This window comes from Rhipicephalus sanguineus, chromosome 2 (assembly GCF_013339695.2).
Source record: "Rhipicephalus sanguineus isolate Rsan-2018 chromosome 2, BIME_Rsan_1.4, whole genome shotgun sequence".
NCBI classification, from domain to species: Eukaryota; Metazoa; Arthropoda; class Arachnida; order Ixodida; family Ixodidae; genus Rhipicephalus; species Rhipicephalus sanguineus.
This window is the reverse complement of record NC_051177.1, coordinates 24663170-24682391: the sequence shown is the minus strand read 5'-3', so window position 1 is coordinate 24682391 and position 19222 is coordinate 24663170. Positions and strand designations below refer to the sequence as shown.

At 42.7% G+C, this 19222-nt stretch overlaps 1 protein-coding gene across 2 annotated transcripts in view; it reads right to left on the bottom strand.

The window, feature by feature from the left end:
- The window catches only part of LOC119382553 (fatty acyl-CoA reductase 1), a 70960-nt gene that overhangs the window by 4212 nt on the left and 47526 nt on the right, over positions 1 to 19222 (bottom strand). For both annotated transcript variants that reach the window (XM_037650303.1, XM_037650302.2), the window contains exons 2-12: positions 17627 to 17784; positions 15202 to 15318; positions 13201 to 13376; positions 12611 to 12683; positions 12336 to 12442; positions 11398 to 11575; positions 11110 to 11154; positions 10911 to 11029; positions 7663 to 7902; positions 6838 to 6967; positions 3390 to 3517 (exon numbers count right to left, since the gene is read on the bottom strand). In XM_037650303.1, the coding sequence (XP_037506231.1) occupies positions 3390 to 3517; positions 6838 to 6967; positions 7663 to 7902; positions 10911 to 11029; positions 11110 to 11154; positions 11398 to 11575; positions 12336 to 12442; positions 12611 to 12683; positions 13201 to 13376; positions 15202 to 15318; positions 17627 to 17764 (1451 nt within the window). In that variant the 5' untranslated portion in view covers positions 17765 to 17784. The remainder of the gene's footprint in view (positions 1 to 3389; positions 3518 to 6837; positions 6968 to 7662; positions 7903 to 10910; positions 11030 to 11109; positions 11155 to 11397; positions 11576 to 12335; positions 12443 to 12610; positions 12684 to 13200; positions 13377 to 15201; positions 15319 to 17626; positions 17785 to 19222) is intronic.

The window sequence follows — 19222 nt, the reverse complement described above, 5'->3', positions numbered from 1 at the left end:
TTGGCTTAGTTGATTAACTTCAGTCAAGTAAAAGTCACCTAGTGTTTCAGTGCGTGCAGCTTCTGAAGAGGATAGACTATATCTCGTTCTGAATACAAGCTGCGAATTAATCTAGTCTTTAAGTAGCTGCGGCTGTGAAAAGTAATTCCTTCATTTGGCTCTCTACTATACACAGAACATTTTTCAGGAAAGAAGTTAAGCAAGTAAAGCTTGCAACAAACATTGATATAAAGTCTAAGCACTACTACTCTCTTACCAAGCATTATCTTAATCTTTCTCGTTGATCATGACCATAGGTCGGCAAAAATTGTGGAGCTCACTCAGACTCACTCATGCAATATATTTTGCCCTTAGGGCTCACTCGGACTCAGACTCACCAAACTTTTCCTCATCCGGACTCACTCGGACTCAGACTCACTATAATTTTTCTCAACCGGACTCACTCGGACTCAGACTCACCAATATTTTATTCACTCGAACTCACTCAGACTCAGACTCACGGCTCGATCTGAGTCTGAGTGAGTCGACTCGTGAGTCCGTTAGCATTAAGTTATCCTTTTTCTACCGTAATGTCAATGCTCTTTAACGCCAATATCTCGCACAATCGGTGCGCTACATAGCACCTTTTGATCTCGTACCTTCAAATACGAGTTATCTGAGTTTGCAGTTCAGTAAGGACCTTTTTATTGGAAGTCATGACTCACACGAGATAGTTTTATCAGTAACTTCCCGTGAAAAAGTTTGCGAGGGGAGGTCAAGGCACCTCCTCCCCTCTCCCTCCTCAAATCACGCCTCTGATCAATAAATATTGAGCTGACGTATGAACGGTAGCGCGTAGAAGTATGCGGGAGTATACACGTCAGCTGACATAGGGCTGATAGTAATGCTAAAGTTGAGTAGATAGGACCATAGGTCGGCAAAAATTGTGGAGCTCACTCAGACTCACTCATGCAATATATTTTGCCCTTAGGGCTCACTCGGACTCAAGACTCACCAAAATTTTCCTCAACCGGACTCACTCGGACTCAGACTCACCAAAATATTTCCCAACCGAACTCACTCGGACTCAGACTCACAAAATCTTTACTCACCCGGACTCACTCAGACTCAGACTCACGTCTCGATATGAGTCTGAGTGAGTCTGAGTGAGTCGACTCATGAGTGAGTTTGCCGACCTATGATCATGACACAATTTTGCATTGCCTTTTAGAGTGGTTTATTGTTCGCCTAATATTTTATGTCGGTGTTTCTGTCATACAAGCAATGGTTTATAATTAGCAGTTGTTTGTATGTACTGCTTGTAACTTTTTGTACAGTATTGCCAGTCCTTGTATTCAATTGGTCGCTACCCACTTAGGCTATCACTTAAAATATCTGCATAAACTTTTCCTAGTCACATATCAAATAACAAGGTTTGATTTATTGATTACAACAGCCTCATGATATAGTGACAGCAAAAAAACGCCAGGCCTGCGCTGAAACCGCAGCACAGTCACAGCGAAAGCTGGAAGAGCGGCGTTTCTAGAGCACGTTGTAAGATCATTTGGGGCTACAATAGAAGTACACTAGAAAGGTACCCACTACGACATAAATCACAATTTTTGTGAAGTTGTGAAGCACCTACTAAGCCATTATTTGTCATTCTGCGGAGAAGCGAGGCACCAGCTACACGTCTGTAAGGCATTATTTGCACTTTGTTGACGCGACGACTGATGACGATGAAGAATTATGGCTCAGCCCTTTGTAATGGGTTGGAAGCTTTAAACGGCCCATCAGTTATGTAATTTGCATTGGGTGACGCCCGGTTGCTCTTTCCCGCTCCCGTCACGCTGTAGAACATACGTTGACGTGGGAGAGAGACGGGGGGGGGGGGGGGAACTTTACTGAGAGCCCGAGGAAATGGATCATGCTCTTATGGGCTTCCTTGGCAACCAATACAAGTGCACTTGCGAGGAACCCACTACGCTATAAATCATTGTAACTTTAGTGAGACACCGAGGAAATGGATCATGCGCTTATGGGCTTCCTTGGCAACCAATACAAGTGCACTTGCGAGGAACCCACTACGCTATAAATCATTGTAATTTTTGAGAAGTAGGGCAGCAGGCACTGTGCCATTTTTCGTCATTCTACGGAGAGCCGAGGTACCTGCTAAACGCATGTAAGGCATTATGCGCACTTTGTTGATGCTGTGCCTGATGACGACGAAGAATTATGGCAGAGTCCTTTGTAATGGGTTGGAAGCATTCAACCACCTACTCGTTGCGCAATTCGCATTGTGTGACGCCTGGTTACAGAATTCGCGTTGTGCGACGCTTGGTGCTTATTTTACTCTTCTACCGCGCTATATTGCATATGCTAATGTGGTTCCTTCCCGACATGAAGCCTGTATAGGACCTTTTTGCAAAGCAGTTTCAAGCACCGGCATGGCTCAGAGGTTGAATACTGGGCTCCCACGCAGAGGGCCCAGGTTCGAACCTCGTTCCATCCTGGAATTTTTTTCTTATTTAGTTTTTTTTTTTTCTTATTTCGAGCGATACTGGTTACGGACACCGGCGGCGGCGGCGGCGGCGGCGGCGGCGGACAACTACGGCGCCAAAAACGACCGGTGAAATGATCTCATAACAGCTTTCGCTGTAAAAGTCAATCAGCGACAAAACTTAATAGAGTTACGAATAGAGTTATGAATCTAGCTCTTTATTGGATGAGCTGCAGCCAAGGAAAACAAGTAAACATTCATGAAATCTCTGATGTATGCATGTTCGCTTTACACCTAGTGATAACTTTGCCACGGTGGCTAGCAAGCAAGAAAAAAGGGGGGGGGGGATAAACAATATATGCACATCACTATTACAACACACTGCAGCAGAAGTTATGATATGCTAGTTTCTGTAACATATGGTTTGCAGTGGAGGATGGAATTTATGAGACAATCAATAATTAATTAATCAATTGGTTGATTGAGGTTATCTCAATAATTAATTGATGTACTTTATTTGACATTAACAATAGTTACAGATGTCTTAACATTGCCATCGTCCTGTTTTCTGTGCATACTTTTTGCACAAAGGGTGAAATAAATGAACAAGCACAGCAAGTATGCACATCCATAATTAATCCTTTGTGTAAAAAATACAGTGTAGAAAACTGAACAATGTCATGCCGATTAACCCCAATTGAAGCCTTACTTGAAATTACCAGTTTGGATAGACACCACAAGTTTGCAGAATAGAAGCTTGAAGTATAGAGTAAAATGCACTGCTAGTTCTGTCAGGATTTTTTTCATCTTGCATTCTACACAGTGCGGACAAAAGTCACTGGCTCTAAAAAGTTTTCCTTATTTCGTATGAAGCTTTAAATAATAAAATTTGTGGTTTACAATAACTTACCACTTCATGTGTTTTCGTGCTTCCGGGAGCTTGGAAACTTCAGCCTTAAAGAGGTACTTGCGAATACCCAATATATACTGTTCCCAGTACAAATACCATTCAAGGTTTCGCACATCAAAGTTGAATAACTGCAAAAGAAAGAATGTCCTTTTGTACACTCGCAGACCAAAAGCACAAGCATGTGGGAGCGTGGTGTGTGCAAGCATACGGATGTTAATAAAAATGTCCCACGCAAGCAACAAGGCGAAGTTTAGCTGTGAAGATAAATGAAAGACTAATAAAAGCTCTGTCAATCCCCAACTATGAAAACAATAGTTTCAAATTCCACCAGGAAAAATAAAAGCCCAGGTGTTGCTCTGCTGATTAACAATTACGTATTATAAGTCAATCCCATAGACGAAGGCAGGAACTGAAAATAATTGGCGGTAAAATTCTTGTTGGATATCACATCTTTTGACTCAGTATAGATGGCTCTCCTACAAAAGAATTCATTCAAAGAATTGAGTGTTGCAGTTGTGCTTCCGTCACAAAATGCTTTTCACTGATTTTGAAAGACGTGAAATGGAGATAGAGGCTTCCTTGAGAAACGTCATATTCAAACAGTTATGAGAAATAATTTTTAAAATGCTGCAAGTCTATCCTCAACTGATGCCCACCTTAAAGAACTGCATTTCACAATGTGCGAACGTAAGCCCACTTCGAGCTCCGCCTTCCAGGTTGCATGAAGTGCCCTCAAAATCGCTCATAGTGCCAGGCTGACATGGCATATACACTCGTGTAAGGGCCGCACTTTTTTCCCACGATTTTGATGGGGTGCGGCCCTTCCACGGAAGTGTGAAATTTTTGTTCAATTTTCGATCCACGTATGGAAAAACCTATTTAATCATACCATACAGCTGCCCAAGCGGTTGTGCTATAGGCAATCGTCAAAATGAACAGCGGCACAAAGGATCAATAGCCCCGGTGAGAAAAGCGACAGGATCTCCCAGATAGTGCTGCGTGACGAAGCCGCAGGACAGCTGGATCTCACGAAATGTGCCGTATGCGAGATGCGGCGACGCTGCCGTTTGCTGGCAAGATTTTTTTTTTATATAATTTTGACTGCTAAGTTGTAGGGAGCAGCTCTTACACGAGCGCGGCCCTTAGTTGAGTGTATACGGTAGTTTTCATGAACAATGTTCTTGTTTAAATATCAACTTTACACATTTCCTACTGGAAAAGAAATTTCTTTTTTCAATTAAAACTTTCAACTGAAGGAAATGACTTTTGTAATCTATTGTGCTTTATATTTATCACTTATCCAGAGTGCCCAGGTGGTTAATAAATGCAATGGTATATTTATTTAAAGGTACAAGATCAGTACACTAGAGCCTCACTTATACGTTCCTCACTTATACGTTTTCCCACGTAACAACATTTCTCTTGACCATTCCCAGCAAAGAATCTAAAGACGCCTATGTATTAAAACCCCCTTTTCAAACATCATTCCCGAAATGTTACTGCTTTTACACTGTGATCTTCCACTGTGCTGGATGTGCTGAGGAGGTGCGTCAATGGTGTATCTTCTTTGTCGTCCGTGTTTTTTCATTGCACAGTCGTTCTAAAGATATGAATGGCCAACTTGCCCAAAATGCTGCTCTCATTAAGTGTGTCAATGAGTTTGGCAATTTGGACTGCCACAAGGTCATCTAAGTGCTTGAAAAGGGTCTGGTTCTGGCAGAGGTGTGAAAGAAACGCCAGAGTTCCATCAAGGACTTCTTTAAGCCTTAAACTTATGAATGAATTCTTCATTAACACAATGGAAAGCTGGGCGAGTTGGTTCAAATTCATACTCTGAGAGGCACGAGAAGACTACCAGCAGAGAAAGATGGAAAAAAAAAGTGCGTCGTCCTGATTTCAGTCTTTCTTTTGTGTAGTCTTCTCGTGCCTCTCCAAGTGTAAATTCTTGGTAGAGCAGTGTGCAATGCATCTGTTTTATTATTTAGCAGCACCTTTTCCCAATTTTAGCCGCATTGTTCACTTTATACATTTCCTGGCCAGTGCAAGTTTTTTCTCCGCAGTCTTGTGAAAAACCTATTAGAGGGGTTCTAACGTATTCAATATTTTCATCATGGCATGATGTTTTTAATGATATCGCATTAAAACACTTTATTTAGTTGCGTGAAAACACGTGTGCAAGTCTGTCACCTCTCCATCCACACATGTCTTTCAAAGGATGCTATACCGCAACACACTATCATGGATACGTTTCGTGGCCATTCAAGCATTGAAGCACTCTGTGGGCCCTTGAAAGCAGTTCCACCTATGAGGATGTTATTTTCTTTAACAGTAGCTGAAAAAACATTTATTATTTTGAAAGATCTATGCAAATGGTATTTGTGAAACAAGAAACTCATTCGTGGATTGAGGGAAAGCAGCACACAGGGACAGGGCACAAGAAGGGATGCACAACAGTGCCATTTTATGTTTTTCGCACAGTTTTCATGGTAATGGAATACCAACTCGACCAACAATCAATTCTTCTAAGTTACATTGAAATTATGGTATGAATTCCCTTCACAAAATACAAAATCAAGCTTCAAAACTCATTTACGCTAATACGGAGCTAGTAACTGCGTTTGAATGCATGCGTGTTTATTAACATGAAACGTTTCCAGCCTGAGTGCCACTTCTGTAAGTTAAGTTGTCCCTTCAAACTAGGCTTGTGCGAATAGTAAATTTTAGGTTTGAAGTGAATTCGAAGTGAATAGTGATTTGGTCGAATAATTTCGAATAGAATTCGAATAATATATATCGCATATTATAAAGAAAAATTAGCATATTTGTTATGACCCAACTAACCTGCACAATATTTTTTTTTTAATTGAAACAAGGCATGTGCAAATGTCATTCTTTTTGGTTCAAAGGAAGTGGAAGCAACTTTGAATAGCAGCAGGATTTGACTTTCGGTAGAATGCAAGTGGCAACCTGTAAAATATGTTATGTTTTAAAATTTGCTATACTTAAGAGTATATAAGCCAGTATAACAAGCTTATTTTAAGCTTCAAAAAATGATGAATCAAAATGTGAGGGTAATACATTCATTTAACCTTGAAGTGAGACTTCGTGGCATTGGGAATTTTTCCTGGAAAGGTGTATTCACAGTAGAGCACTCCTCCATTGCAGTGAAACCACCTTTGCAGGGGGTTACATGTTGACTAATATACACCTGTTCGTTCATTTCGAATACTTCGAAATTTCCAATAACTTAAATTCGAATCGAAGCAAATTCGAATACTGTAATATTCGTTCAAATATTCGAAGTGCTCGAATATTCGCACAAGCGTGCTTAAAACCAGTCTGGTATCTGTTCCTTGATGTGTTGTTCGAGAATATGTTGAGGATGTGGACACTGCAAAAACATCTTGTCTGCACAGTTAGCATGCTGAAAAATAAATGCAATGCGTACTTGCTTATCTGTTGAGGAGAGCTCATCCACGAGTGCCACCACATTGTTTGATCGGAACAGCCAGCCATGAGTCGTGAAATACTGCACAACATCGATGCCCTTACGAACCTTCTGATAAAGGGATACGAATCTGCAATGTGGTAGTAGATAAAGAGAAAAAAACGTATTATATTGTTTGCTTGCTTTTATAAATGCCCCGATGAATCATTAGGGCATTACATGGTTGGCGAGATGTATAAGCACAACATGTACAATATGAATAGTATGTATAGGAAGAGCTAACAGGAGCAAAAGAGAAATGACATTGCTTATCTCAAAACCTGCAGGGTGATTGAAGATAAAGCAGCAAGAGTCCATTTACTTTGTTCATTGTGTATAGACTATTATGCGGGTGCATTTTAAGCACCACCATCTGTATCTGTAATAAATAAATGAAAGGTACCACAGCAGACTCATACTCATGCAAATGGCTTCACAGATGCATTCAGCATTCATGACCTCGTTAACTTGATGTGATGACATGCAAAACTGAGAAATCATTTGTGTAGAAACCCAAGATGGTGGCATCCATGAATCTAAAATAATATCATCAATTAAACCTTGACACACAGTCTGGGTTTAGTATATTTGCTTTTCTATTATTAAAACTTACAGAACTTGTTCACTGGTATTAATCAGAGAACCAAATTTTCAGTAGTTCCGATTGCAATTTTTGTGCTCATAAGATCTTGCTCTTGGTTCTGCTGATTTCCCTTTTGTGAATATCTTTAGGCATGTGTCTACCATATTTATGAACTCCGGTAAACACAATGAATGGCTACCAACCTGGGTTTTCGTCCTATTAACTGCAAGGCCAGGTCTCCTATGCATGCAGGCAGGTAATGGAGGCAGTACAAGTTGAGACTGTGCCATGCTGCACTGTTGGTCAGAGCAACCTTCGGGAAGCGCATCACATGTGGCAGTGGGTGCCGCACAATTAGCTTCTGCGTCGTCGCAGTCACTTCACCCCACGTCTGTCGCTGTAAGGTACCGCTTGTACAGTGGTAGACCCTCACATGTTCTGGCCTGTGGAAAGAAATTATGCAATGATCAGCATGCTCACATACCCTTCAACCCAAGATTATACGAAGGAACACCGAAGTGAAAGAGTAAATTCATTTAGAGTGCTGAAGTATCCTATCAAAACTCTGTCTTAATTAGTTTTATGGTGAGAGGTTGATAACTGTAAGAGAAAATGAAATTCGTCCTTTATTTATGTAAATGTCCCACCTAGACCCCACCACTAGCAGGTCAATGTGATGCCATGGATTTTAAAGTAGTTTCTCAAATTTGTTGTGCACTAGCACACTAATTTTTTGAAAACTTGTCGAGCACACTGTTTGGCTCCTTTAAAATACATTCATCTTTGATAAAAAATTAACTACGCCCAAGCGGATGTCATCGAAATTCTTGACATATGGTGAGCTTATGCATTTATGATGGCTTTACTGCATGTCTTTTATTCTTGCTTTTTTTCCTTGTTCATCAAGCATCCTGTCATGGTAAAAGTGGTTGCTTTGGCATTGCACAGGTGTTGTTCAGTAATACAGCTAGTATTACTAACTCACACTTTGTTCTTTAATGTCACTTTACACTTGTTCAGTTTAACACGTGTCACGGGTCGGACATGGTGGTTAATCCCAGTGTGTGTTTGTGAAAATTCATTTCCTGTGGCGCAGAAACATTCTCTTTGCAAAAAATTAATAACAGTGAAAAAAATCCTTAATGCTTCATATTACAAGCAGGGTGGTGCAATTTTTCCAGAGAACAAGATGCATAACTCTTGCAATTCAAGCACATAACATATGCAATTCACCGGTGAGTCACGATGAACAGAAATCTGGATGTGGAAAAGTTTAACCGCAATGTAATGCGTCAAACTTCTATTTGTAAATCCTGTTAATTCAATGAACTGGCAAAATTCTTGCTGGCCAATTATTTTTTCATGGCATGTTACAAAGAGCATTTGGTTAACTTTAACTTTTCACTTGTATGGACAAAGTTGTGCTTATGATAAGGTTTGAGTCGTCAAAATGGATGGGCTGTACTAAAAGGCAGCAACTGAAACTCTATATATCTATTTCACAGTGCTTTATGAACATAAAAGATTATTTATAATGAACATCTTATTAAATATGTGGATTGCATAAAAAAATTGGTGGATTGAAATCTTACGCGATGACAGTGCCCAAGAGCAGGGGTTCTCAAACTTTCTGGGCTTGGGGAACCCCTGGTGCTATCTTGTACACATTCCAAATAAACACGGAGGCGTGGCATTACATCCAGCAGCACGCGAATGGCCCATGTGAACCGCGACAGACGTCACAGCCCTGCATTGACCAATCACGTGCGGCTGGATGTAATGCCACGCCTCCGTGCTTATTTTGGAACGCGTACAAGATCGCACCACCCAACGGCTTTTTCAGAGTGCTGCGGAACCCCTAACTTTTTCTTGAGCATGAAGACAATCGAAAGCAGAAGAAGAGGGGGGGGGGGGGTTGAGGTGATAACGCCTCTTGACACGTGCAACCACAGTATTAACACTGCCCCGCGTTGGCCTGTTCTCTTTTCTTCAATATTGAAGGCCATTAGTACACAGACTTGCGATTCCCGCTTGCGCCGCTCCACGAGTAGCGTAAAGCACCTGCCGACCATACACTGCATGCTTTAGGCACCATGCAGCGTAAGCAATGTGTTCACGCAAACAAAGCACCGGATATACAGAGGCTTGTTTTATTTTTGTGCTAAACAAAAAAGGAGGCATGCCAGTGGCACAGCGAAACAGCCGGCGACCGATACACCGGTCGTAAAGCTGAGCCTAAGTGCTTGTGTGGCCCACAGCCGGCACGAAACGATGCCTCTTACGCGCATCAAAGCGCTCGTTGCACATTTTGATTAAAAACCAACATAGAGCAATGATAAACCACCATGTATGAAAATTGTGCCACATCATCGCCAACGCGCCATCAGCAACGAATAAAGCACCGAGGTGCCCGTTAATGTCGTTTGAACTGGTTTGAATGCTCATGAGCATAAATTGACAGCGCTCCGCGCGTTCTGTCACCATGGGTCTGCAAATCGTGCAAGTTTCATGGCACACACTAGATGACGAGTCATTAGTGCTGCTATCACGTGGTCGTTAGTGAGTTGTTAGTGCTGTACCACGCTACCCGCAGACACCCGATGTGCTTCGTTAAATGCAAAATGCAAGGCAAACTTGCTCGTTTAAATAAATAAATTAGTTGCTAATGGGGGTAAAATGGGAGTGGGTTGCATTCATTCTTGCTGCTCGCGGAACCCTAAGATGCCCTTCACGGAACCCCTGGGTTCCGCGGAACCCAATTTTAGAACCCATGCCCTAGAGCATGGGCAACTACTATTCTGAAACACATTGAGCATAAAACAAGAGGTCTGTTTCAATAAGCTTTTGGCAGCATAACGTTAAAGAGACAAACAATGCATCGAGAATGAGCAAAAAACTGCTAGAAGGACACTGTTAAAGAGCAACCTAAACTGTACAAAAGTTCATAGAAAAACCACTTTCTTCCAGATGGTTGATTCAGTGATAAGTGCCCACACCTATGCCACAAATACTGAAAAACATTTAAAGACCATCGAGATACCCTACTAATAATACATTTCACAAAAACGCCAACACTTGTGTCACTGATGCAGTGTGCTTAGGATTTTTTTTTTAATATTTAGTGAAACAGGTGGTACAGAATTGGGATGACCAGGACTCGTGTAAGTAAAAATATGTCACTTGGTACGTGAGGCTTACAGGTATTTTCAGAGTGGGTTGCAACGACCTAATATCTTATGAACAGTTATCATATTCACCCAGCTGTTCGTGCTTTTCCCGACAGCCAGTTTCCACAATTAGCAATTTCATTCACAGATTTATAGATAAGAATCTGCTGGTGCAGCTGGGCTGTATATCGCAGTGCTGTAGTTATCAAAACAAAAGCCTGCAGGCCACAAACAATGAATGCACATGTACCATGAGAGTGTAAGAATGCATCTTCCATCCCTACCTTGTTGTGGCAGTGTGCCAGGCGACAGAGATGAGCATGTTAGCCACAACATCCACAGGAATGACATCAGCTATGCGATCTTTTTCTACAATTACCGACTGTAACAAGCCGAGACCACACTGTAAAGAAACAAATGAAACTATCAATATCCATAAGTACCACAAGCTGATGTATTCGTGCTTGAAAAGTAGGTGCATACCGAGACTATGATACCAGTGAAGCCATTATAATTGTCTACCCAACCCTGGAAAGAAAGAAAGCAAAGAATTAAGTCAGATCAATGAGATATTATATTCAAATACAAGCTTTCATGGTCTCCGTCTCAAGACTATAGTTTACAGGGGCTTATGAGAGAAAAATGTTAATGCTCCAGCAAAATTAGGAACAGAATTCTATGACGTTCCATTTTGATGGAAAGAAGCTAGTTGTAGGCTATCACACAGTGTCTAATCACTGTGACTCTATAGTAGCTCTAGGTGCCTCTTACTGGGAAGGGCTCCCGCCATGAGGCAGTGACAATGGAAGGCCGGACTATGGCGACTGGAAGCTTTTCTCTCTCGTCAAGCACCAGTGACTCGGCTAGCGCCTTGGTAAGGGTGTAGGTGTTTGGCCGCTGCCCAAGTAGGAATCCACTCATAGTGTCCATCATCTTATCATCCATCCACCTGCAGAGGAATTCAGTATGCTCTGCTGTTGCTTACCACTGACTCATCACATGAAGATACCATGAACAAAAAAAAAATCTTCGTACATGTTTGCTATACTTGTATAATTGTATTGCGCAGATTCAATAGTGCTACAGATGCAAAACAACTGTCACATTCAGGGAAAGGAAGCACAGCTGAGGGAAGCATGGAATGAAATAGAATGATAAATTTTACAACAAAAATTTGAAGGCCACATTGATAATGTTAGACAATTTGCATACACAGGGTGGCCTCGGTTTGTTGCTGTGCAGAGAAAAGGCCCTTTCCTTGCAGTGGACTTGAAATATGGTACTGATGATTCTGATTGTAATGGCAGCAGCAATGGTAGTGATAATCGTGAAAGCTTTTTTTTTTACTAGGACACGGCCACACAAGCAGAATAAGGCAAAATTTCATGCAGTATTTTAAGCACCTTTCCCTTAGTAAATTTGGCTTCCCAGCATGGCCCTGATATGTGCAGTGTAACTTTGTATTAAAGACAGCCATTTTTGCTGGCTATATGGTTCCATGGTTTCTGGCCAAAAAAAAAGTACAGCCTCCTAGCTTTTGCAACGCATATTTTGCCACTTGCATTTTCAAGCAGTGCTCATATTTGAGCACTCGTGGCTCCCTCGACAAACAAATTAAGTTGTGCTGAATCAAGCAAAATTGTAACGTAAACACAACGATTTAGTTTAGCAAGTGTGGTAATAAAAACAACACTTCCAGAAATACTTACTGAGCAGCTTCTATAATTTTTTTGGGATCTACAGGTGGAGGGTATATCACCTCATCTACTTCTGGTTTATCACAGTTGCAATATGCTGTCGATACATGTACAAGAGCCTGGAAGAAAGCATACAATGATATAAGAACATGTAGAATCATGTAGAAAATGCAGTGCTTAACAGCACGACCTAGCATACAGAATACATTTGGTAAATAATTTGTGTGATTTAAAACTGAACAGTCACTTTTTGATTGCACATTTTGATAAATTGCGTAGTGACTCACACAAAGGTTTGGCATTTGTTTACAAAGGTCCACTACACGCCGTGTACCCAGAACATTGAGCTGAACCGCTCGTCTGAAAAGGAAATGAACAAGTCACGCATTAGACTCAAAGCCATACCAATTTCCACACGTCACATCTGTGGAGCGTATGATTGTGGAAGCATAAGTTATACCGATTCAAGGAGAGGCAAATTATATGTTGTGTTCCATTCATCTGTAAGACAGTTGCCCATTTAGAAGGCTTGTTGACAAACTGCGTTTTGCCAATACTAAATAAAAGGCTGTCTGCTAGCCACAATGGCCTCTCCGTTCAAACAAGTAATGTGAGCTCCCACAAAAAGAAAGTCGCTCGACAAGTTTCTAATGCTGAAGTGCACAGAAAACTACAAATGATATCGGGCTATCTCACTATTTACATTCTGTATGAGGCCTCACAAATACTATACATGGAGACCTCTGTATTCATATTTCTATAGCTTTCAAAAGTACTTTTGAAATGTTACAGAGTTATGAATAGAGAGGCAATCATATATAACATTATGCATGCACTATATTTGGCAGGCCAAACTCCAGGCTTCCCCTTAACTCACTTGAGAGGCTCGTCAAACTTGACTGTGGCAGCTGAGTGGAAGACAACCGAGACATTCGCAACTAAGGTAGCCTGGTCAGTTGTACTGAGCCCCAAGTTCGGCTGAGTCAGGTCCCCTGCTACTGCTCGCACTTTTTCAAGGGCACCTGGTTGTTCTTGCTTAAGCCGCTCAAACACCTGTTGGAAAAAGACAACAGTGCAGTCAGTTGTGCATTAGCTGATACAATAGAAAGCTGCATGATGTTCTGCACTTGTAAAAAAGTGAACCAGCACGTAACCTATTGTTTTCTTGGAGTTCCTAGCAAAAGGACATTTTACAATGTTCTGGTGGCTGTGACGTGTGCACTAGCATCAGCATAAGTTGACAAAAAACATCAAGCACACGGGTAATTGCACTAAACCACATATGACAGACTGAACGCTGGCGAACATTTTTTCCAAGGTAAGGCCATGATGAGCAAACACATATTTGAATCAGCAATATCGCACAAGACCAATTCATTATATAAATACAGCATGTGAAACTGAAACACCACTGCAACAGCATAGGAACCAAACACTGGACTTGAGAGGTACAGTGCATACAGGCAGTGCAAGCAAGAGATTGTGTGCAATTTATGATTTGATTGTATTGACTGTTGGCACGAAAGCGGTGTGTTGTATTCTCAATGCATGGCACTTAGCCGAACAAGGAGACAGCTCGGTCAAAATAAGCTGAAGCGAGTGACACATCTGTAGATGGTTCAGAACAAGTTCACAGTTTTATACTGAGAATCTACATGAAATCCATGCTTGTTTGATTTGAACATGTAATCTGTAATTAGCATATCATTACACATAGGCGTGCATACGGGAAGGGCAGGGGGTGCGGCCACCTTCCCAATCACCTGGAGGAGGGGGGGGAGCATAGCCTGCCCCGTATGTTTGCTCAGTTATGGCCACACAGGTTTTTGGCGATAATGGCGGCCAAAGGCCCCTGATGTTGCATTCCAAGAACTGTTTACTTCCCATCGTTACTTCAGGAAGGCCAAGGCGGCCATTGTAAGAAGCATGTCATTGCCAGAGTTCTTTAATCATACCAGTTGCAAAACTGCGTTCCGAAACCTGGGCATGCCCATGGCTGATCCTGCGGAAACCTGCAGATTGTTGTGCCATCTGGTAGCAGCAATACAAAACACTAAAGTACCGCGAGCGTCGTTGCATCGCGTTTATTAAACAGAGGCACTGCGAGCGTTTATTAGTTCGTTTTTGGTCAACAGATGATGCGACAATCAGCAGACCCCCGCAATTTCGGTCACTGGCGTGTCCAGATTTTGATACATGGGGCCTATGGGGAGATTCGCAACTCGTATGATTGAGAAACTCTGGTCATCGCTTCATTTTCATTTTTTTTCTTCCACTGTGAAGCATGTGTCCTTTGGACTGGACCAACGCACCAACCCATAGTAGGGAACCCTGCACACGCCTATGTCTCCACAGGTTCTGAGAAGTGGCTGGATTTGGTAAAGTTGAGCCAATAAGTGGTTCCTATTATTATTCAGTGTGTTACCTTGTGTCAAGCAATGAAGGTGATAACTTACTGACCGCCTTTCTTTTTTTTCTTTCTTTTTTTTGTTATATGCACTAAAATCACTGTACCAGTCTACGCTGACTGAAAGTTTGACCTCAAAAAAAAAAAAAAAAACTCGCAAGAACAAGAAAAGATAAGGAAACTGCCCTTTTAAGGAAAAGTCAAAAGCATGAACAATTTTTAAGAATTATGTTACCAATTGTCAAGAGAATTTTATGTTATAAGTGACTGTGCCAAAATCTGCTTATAGTAACCCAAGTGTGGTCAACCAAGCAAAAAGCTAAGCAGCCACCCAAGTACTTCATAGCAACATATAAGAACATTACAAAGATGTTGAATGCAATACTTAAAGAATAATTTACAATAGCTCCTCTTTTTAATTCCACTGATTGCAGCTTATGACACTGCCAATATGCAGTGCATGAAGGTTACCTTAGATTTGAGCATTGTTTCGAGCCTGGCTTCAGGTCCTTCCCCGCTCTTGCCTCGTACCAGTAGGTAGACCTGCTTCACACCAGGACATGATCGGAGCAGTTTTTCCAGCAGAACCTGAAATGTGGTTGCAGTGGGACCATACAGTCATTGATTGAAAACCAAAGGCTCAAAATGTGTAGATGTGTAGCACGAGAACAAGAGCAGTACTTTGGCTTTTGTGCATTGCTTAGACACATAACTCTTCGTATGAAATGTTTTCAGAGAACAGTAGCTTCCATAACGCAAAGATATAGGTAAAGGGTGCATGCCTAGAACAGCAAGTGAAATAACTTTGTTCCTCTTTTATACCAACCAACAGGTCTTTCCTGACTAGCTTTGTCAAGTTTTCACATAGTTAGTGGATAATGAATTTTAAAAACCATTAAAAAATGACTGAAATAATGTTGCCATGTGTGTATAGCACTTCTGACACTCTTCGAACAGTAAGCATGAACATGTTTTTGGCGCGAAACCTTCTCAATGTTTATTGCAAACAAAAGCTTTTAATCTTCCTGCATTGAGCTGTGGTGTCAAATCATATTAGGGAGTGTCCTAGTGAAATAAGCTTCCATTTTGTTCTTTATGACTTCAGTAAGGCTAAACAGTGGCATACTGAAAGCTGACAACATGTTAAACAAAAATTAATCTAAAGCACTGGAAAAAAAGCAAATGAACTAGATGCTGCGACATTACAATAGCAAAAAGACACCAATTTCACTCTTGCATTGTCACGTCCTCCATCTTGTGTCCTGTCATCTAGAATGTGTTTGTTCTCCCAAACTACTTTGTGTTTGCATAAGGGAATAAGAAAGCCAGCCCATGATAGAGGCAATTGGTACCTTGAGCTAAACAAGGCTGGTCATTTTCCATATGGAATAATCACAAGGCTGGTCATTTTCCATATGGAATAATCTTGAATGCTATAAATTTTCTGAGTAGCCAGAATGAAAAAAAGGCAACATTTCAATGAGGCTAGAACTAACAAGGGTGCAAAATAGAGACTGGGATTCTGATAGTGTAAATAAATTACTAAAAAAAATTTAACGGGGTATAACACCCTACCGCAACAGAACAGTACTCTTTTTTCACTGTTTGCTCTTTTCTGTCCCCTTTTCCCGAAATGTATTTCATGCCATAATGAAGTATGCCTAGGAAACCTAAGCACCAACTCAAAGGCAGATGGACATGAGCATGCACCAGTAAGTGCGTGCTTAGACTCAAGTCACAGTCCAGACTATACCGGGTGTTCAATGTTAAGCTTTATGGTTTTCTCAAAATTCAGCACTGGGAGGTACGTGAAAACCACCTTTGCAGATAAGATTTTTATGCAGGGGGACACAAAGTGAGACCATAATTGTCACTGTTATACCCCCAATTAACTAAGATTGAATAATGAACTTTTAATGATTGCAGTAGGCGGGCATGTTTGTATTGAAAAGTTGGAGGCTGTCGCGTTTCTACACTGTTCCACTTGGAAGAATTCCTCTAGCATGTCTGTGCCCCGAGATATCCCGCTGCAAAGTTTAATGTCCCCCCCCCCTCCTTCTTCAACAACTCGGCAAAGTGGGGAATAAAGCACCCCCCCCCCCCCTATGGTGTAAGGCCCCTCCAAAGCGGCAGCAGACGCTATGAAGGGGCTTTAGTGTGGAGGGGGCGCATTCCTGGAATGGCTCCAAAGTTCAAGATGGCGGCGGCGAAGTCTTCCCGTCAAAAAAAAAAAAAGACTAAGTGCACATGGACTTCCTCAGAAGTCTTCTGGCTCTCATTCACGGCACGGCGCATTACAATGATTCAAAAACACAACAAACAAAGGCAACGCGATCAAACCGAAAGCATGGCATAAAAGCACCACCGACGATCCGACGATGAGCCCACGCCAACGCAACTACTCTGGGCAATAAACGCAGGTCTCGGAGGCCTTACTTTTGCTAACTAGTGCTTCACAGAAACCGTCATCAAACTGCACATTCAGATCTTCAAGGTCATGCTTTTTGCGCACAAGCACCTGAAAATCGTCATGGGTGTTGTGCGCCCAGTTCTGGGTGCGATCATTATGCGGATATAAAACTTTGATGACAAATTTCAGGCGTGGGCGCTTCGAGAGCGGGCTTGGTTGCGGTGCGTGATCAGTGTGCGGGAGGAGCGCGATAGAGGTGGGGGGGGGGGGGGGGCTTTCACAGAACGGCGCGGAAATTTGAAATTAGCAGCGAAATTGGAGAGTGCGCTTGCTCGGGTAGGAACGCTTGCTCGGAATTTTACGGTTCACTTTTCTTTGGAGTTGCCAAACGAATGTAACATATCGTGAATATTAGAACAACGGATGACAAGTATCGGGAAGACTTCTCGGCAATAAGTAAAAAGTCAATCTACAAGTGTCCCTCACCTTTCCAATGAACCCTGTTCCTCCTGTGAGGAATACCACCTGGTCCTGGTAGAACTGTGCAATCATGGAGCCCTCGTCATCTTCGGTCACCCGAGCTGACGGTGGAGTTTGCTGTGCTTGGCACCCTGCTGCCGCCATGGTGGTTTCTCCACAGGTGGCTGTAATACACGAAAAACGACCGTTCCATTTGAGCATACTGCGTTTCGAACGCAATGAATTCAAACGCTGTATCCTGGAAAACAGAAATATAATAGAAAGTGCGGGTCTGTAATGGGCTTTATCAGATGCGTGGATAACGTTTCGCGGAAAGCGCACAAGGAGGCACACACACCGGTTTTGAGTTGTCCCTCGCCAGTGCCCGTCGGAAACTTGAGCAAGACACAGCTCAGGGAACTTTTCAATTTTTTTTAGACGCGAAGCAGCTTTCGCTCGGGGCTGTGTCCGTCCCTTGGCGACCGTCCGCTTTCTACCACCTAGCATGGCCATCTCTAACATATTGAGCGCGCGCTCGCGCCAAGGAGAAGTCTTCCTCTTGTTCTTCGACCGCCTTGATGATGATACGTGCAGAGCACTTTAGGGGCCCGGGCTGCCGTATGCTGTCCTAGCTTGGCGTAACGCAGATGCTGGTACGCGCTAGCGCGTTCGGGCCTGTGTAAGGGGCTGGGTAAGACGCTGTGGCCTCTCTCCCTTACACTTTCTTAGCAATCATGTTGTGGCCATAGGCGTGCGCGGGGTTCCCCATCAGGGGGGGGGGGGCGAAGGTTCATCGCGGCGCCCCCTACCCTACTAAGTCAATGTATGGGGTAGATTTTGCGCCCCCCCCCCTTCTTAGGTGACTGGAAGGGTCAATGTACGGGGCAGATTTTGCGCCCCCCTCTTAGGTGATTAGGGGTGCGCCCCCCCCCCCCCCCCCTGCCCCCATGTGCGCACGCTATGGTTGTGGCGTCGGGGATCGAGATTCTGCAGACGCGCGATGAACCAACGCGTTGTATCCTAGTCAGAACGCGCTGGCACGCGCTAGCGCGTTCGAGCCTGTGTAAGGGGCTGGGTAAGACGCTGTGGCCTCTCCCCCTTACACTCTCTCAGCAATCACGGAACTTTAAGTCAACCCATGCGCTCGCTGCTTCGCATCCCCACATGGTTCACAGTAGTGGGAGATTATGTAATTTTTGATGATGGCCGCTAGAATAACACTAACGCACACATGCATTTGTAAATGGGAAAAACAGCGAGAAAGGAGGCATAGCACAAGCGAATGAACACACAGGACGAGCGCTGAACAACAACTGAAGCTTTTATTGCTTCAACGCAATATAAAAGAAAATTGGCGGGAAGACAACGGCACGTGAAATTTCAAGCCTTCTTCACGATACAAAATGGGCAGACACCTGTGCACATGCAGTAAGGCGATCGAGCGCCTATCTTCGTAGCCATGCGAACATTTTATTTTTCTTTCTTTACTGCCGGTCTTTGACACTTTCTAACACTCATAAGCATTCAAACAAGAGGAATGACATTAAGTTAATGTCATTACGCGCAGGGACGTAGCTGGAGATCTTTTTAACGGTTGGGGGGGGGGGGGATTCAACTACCCTT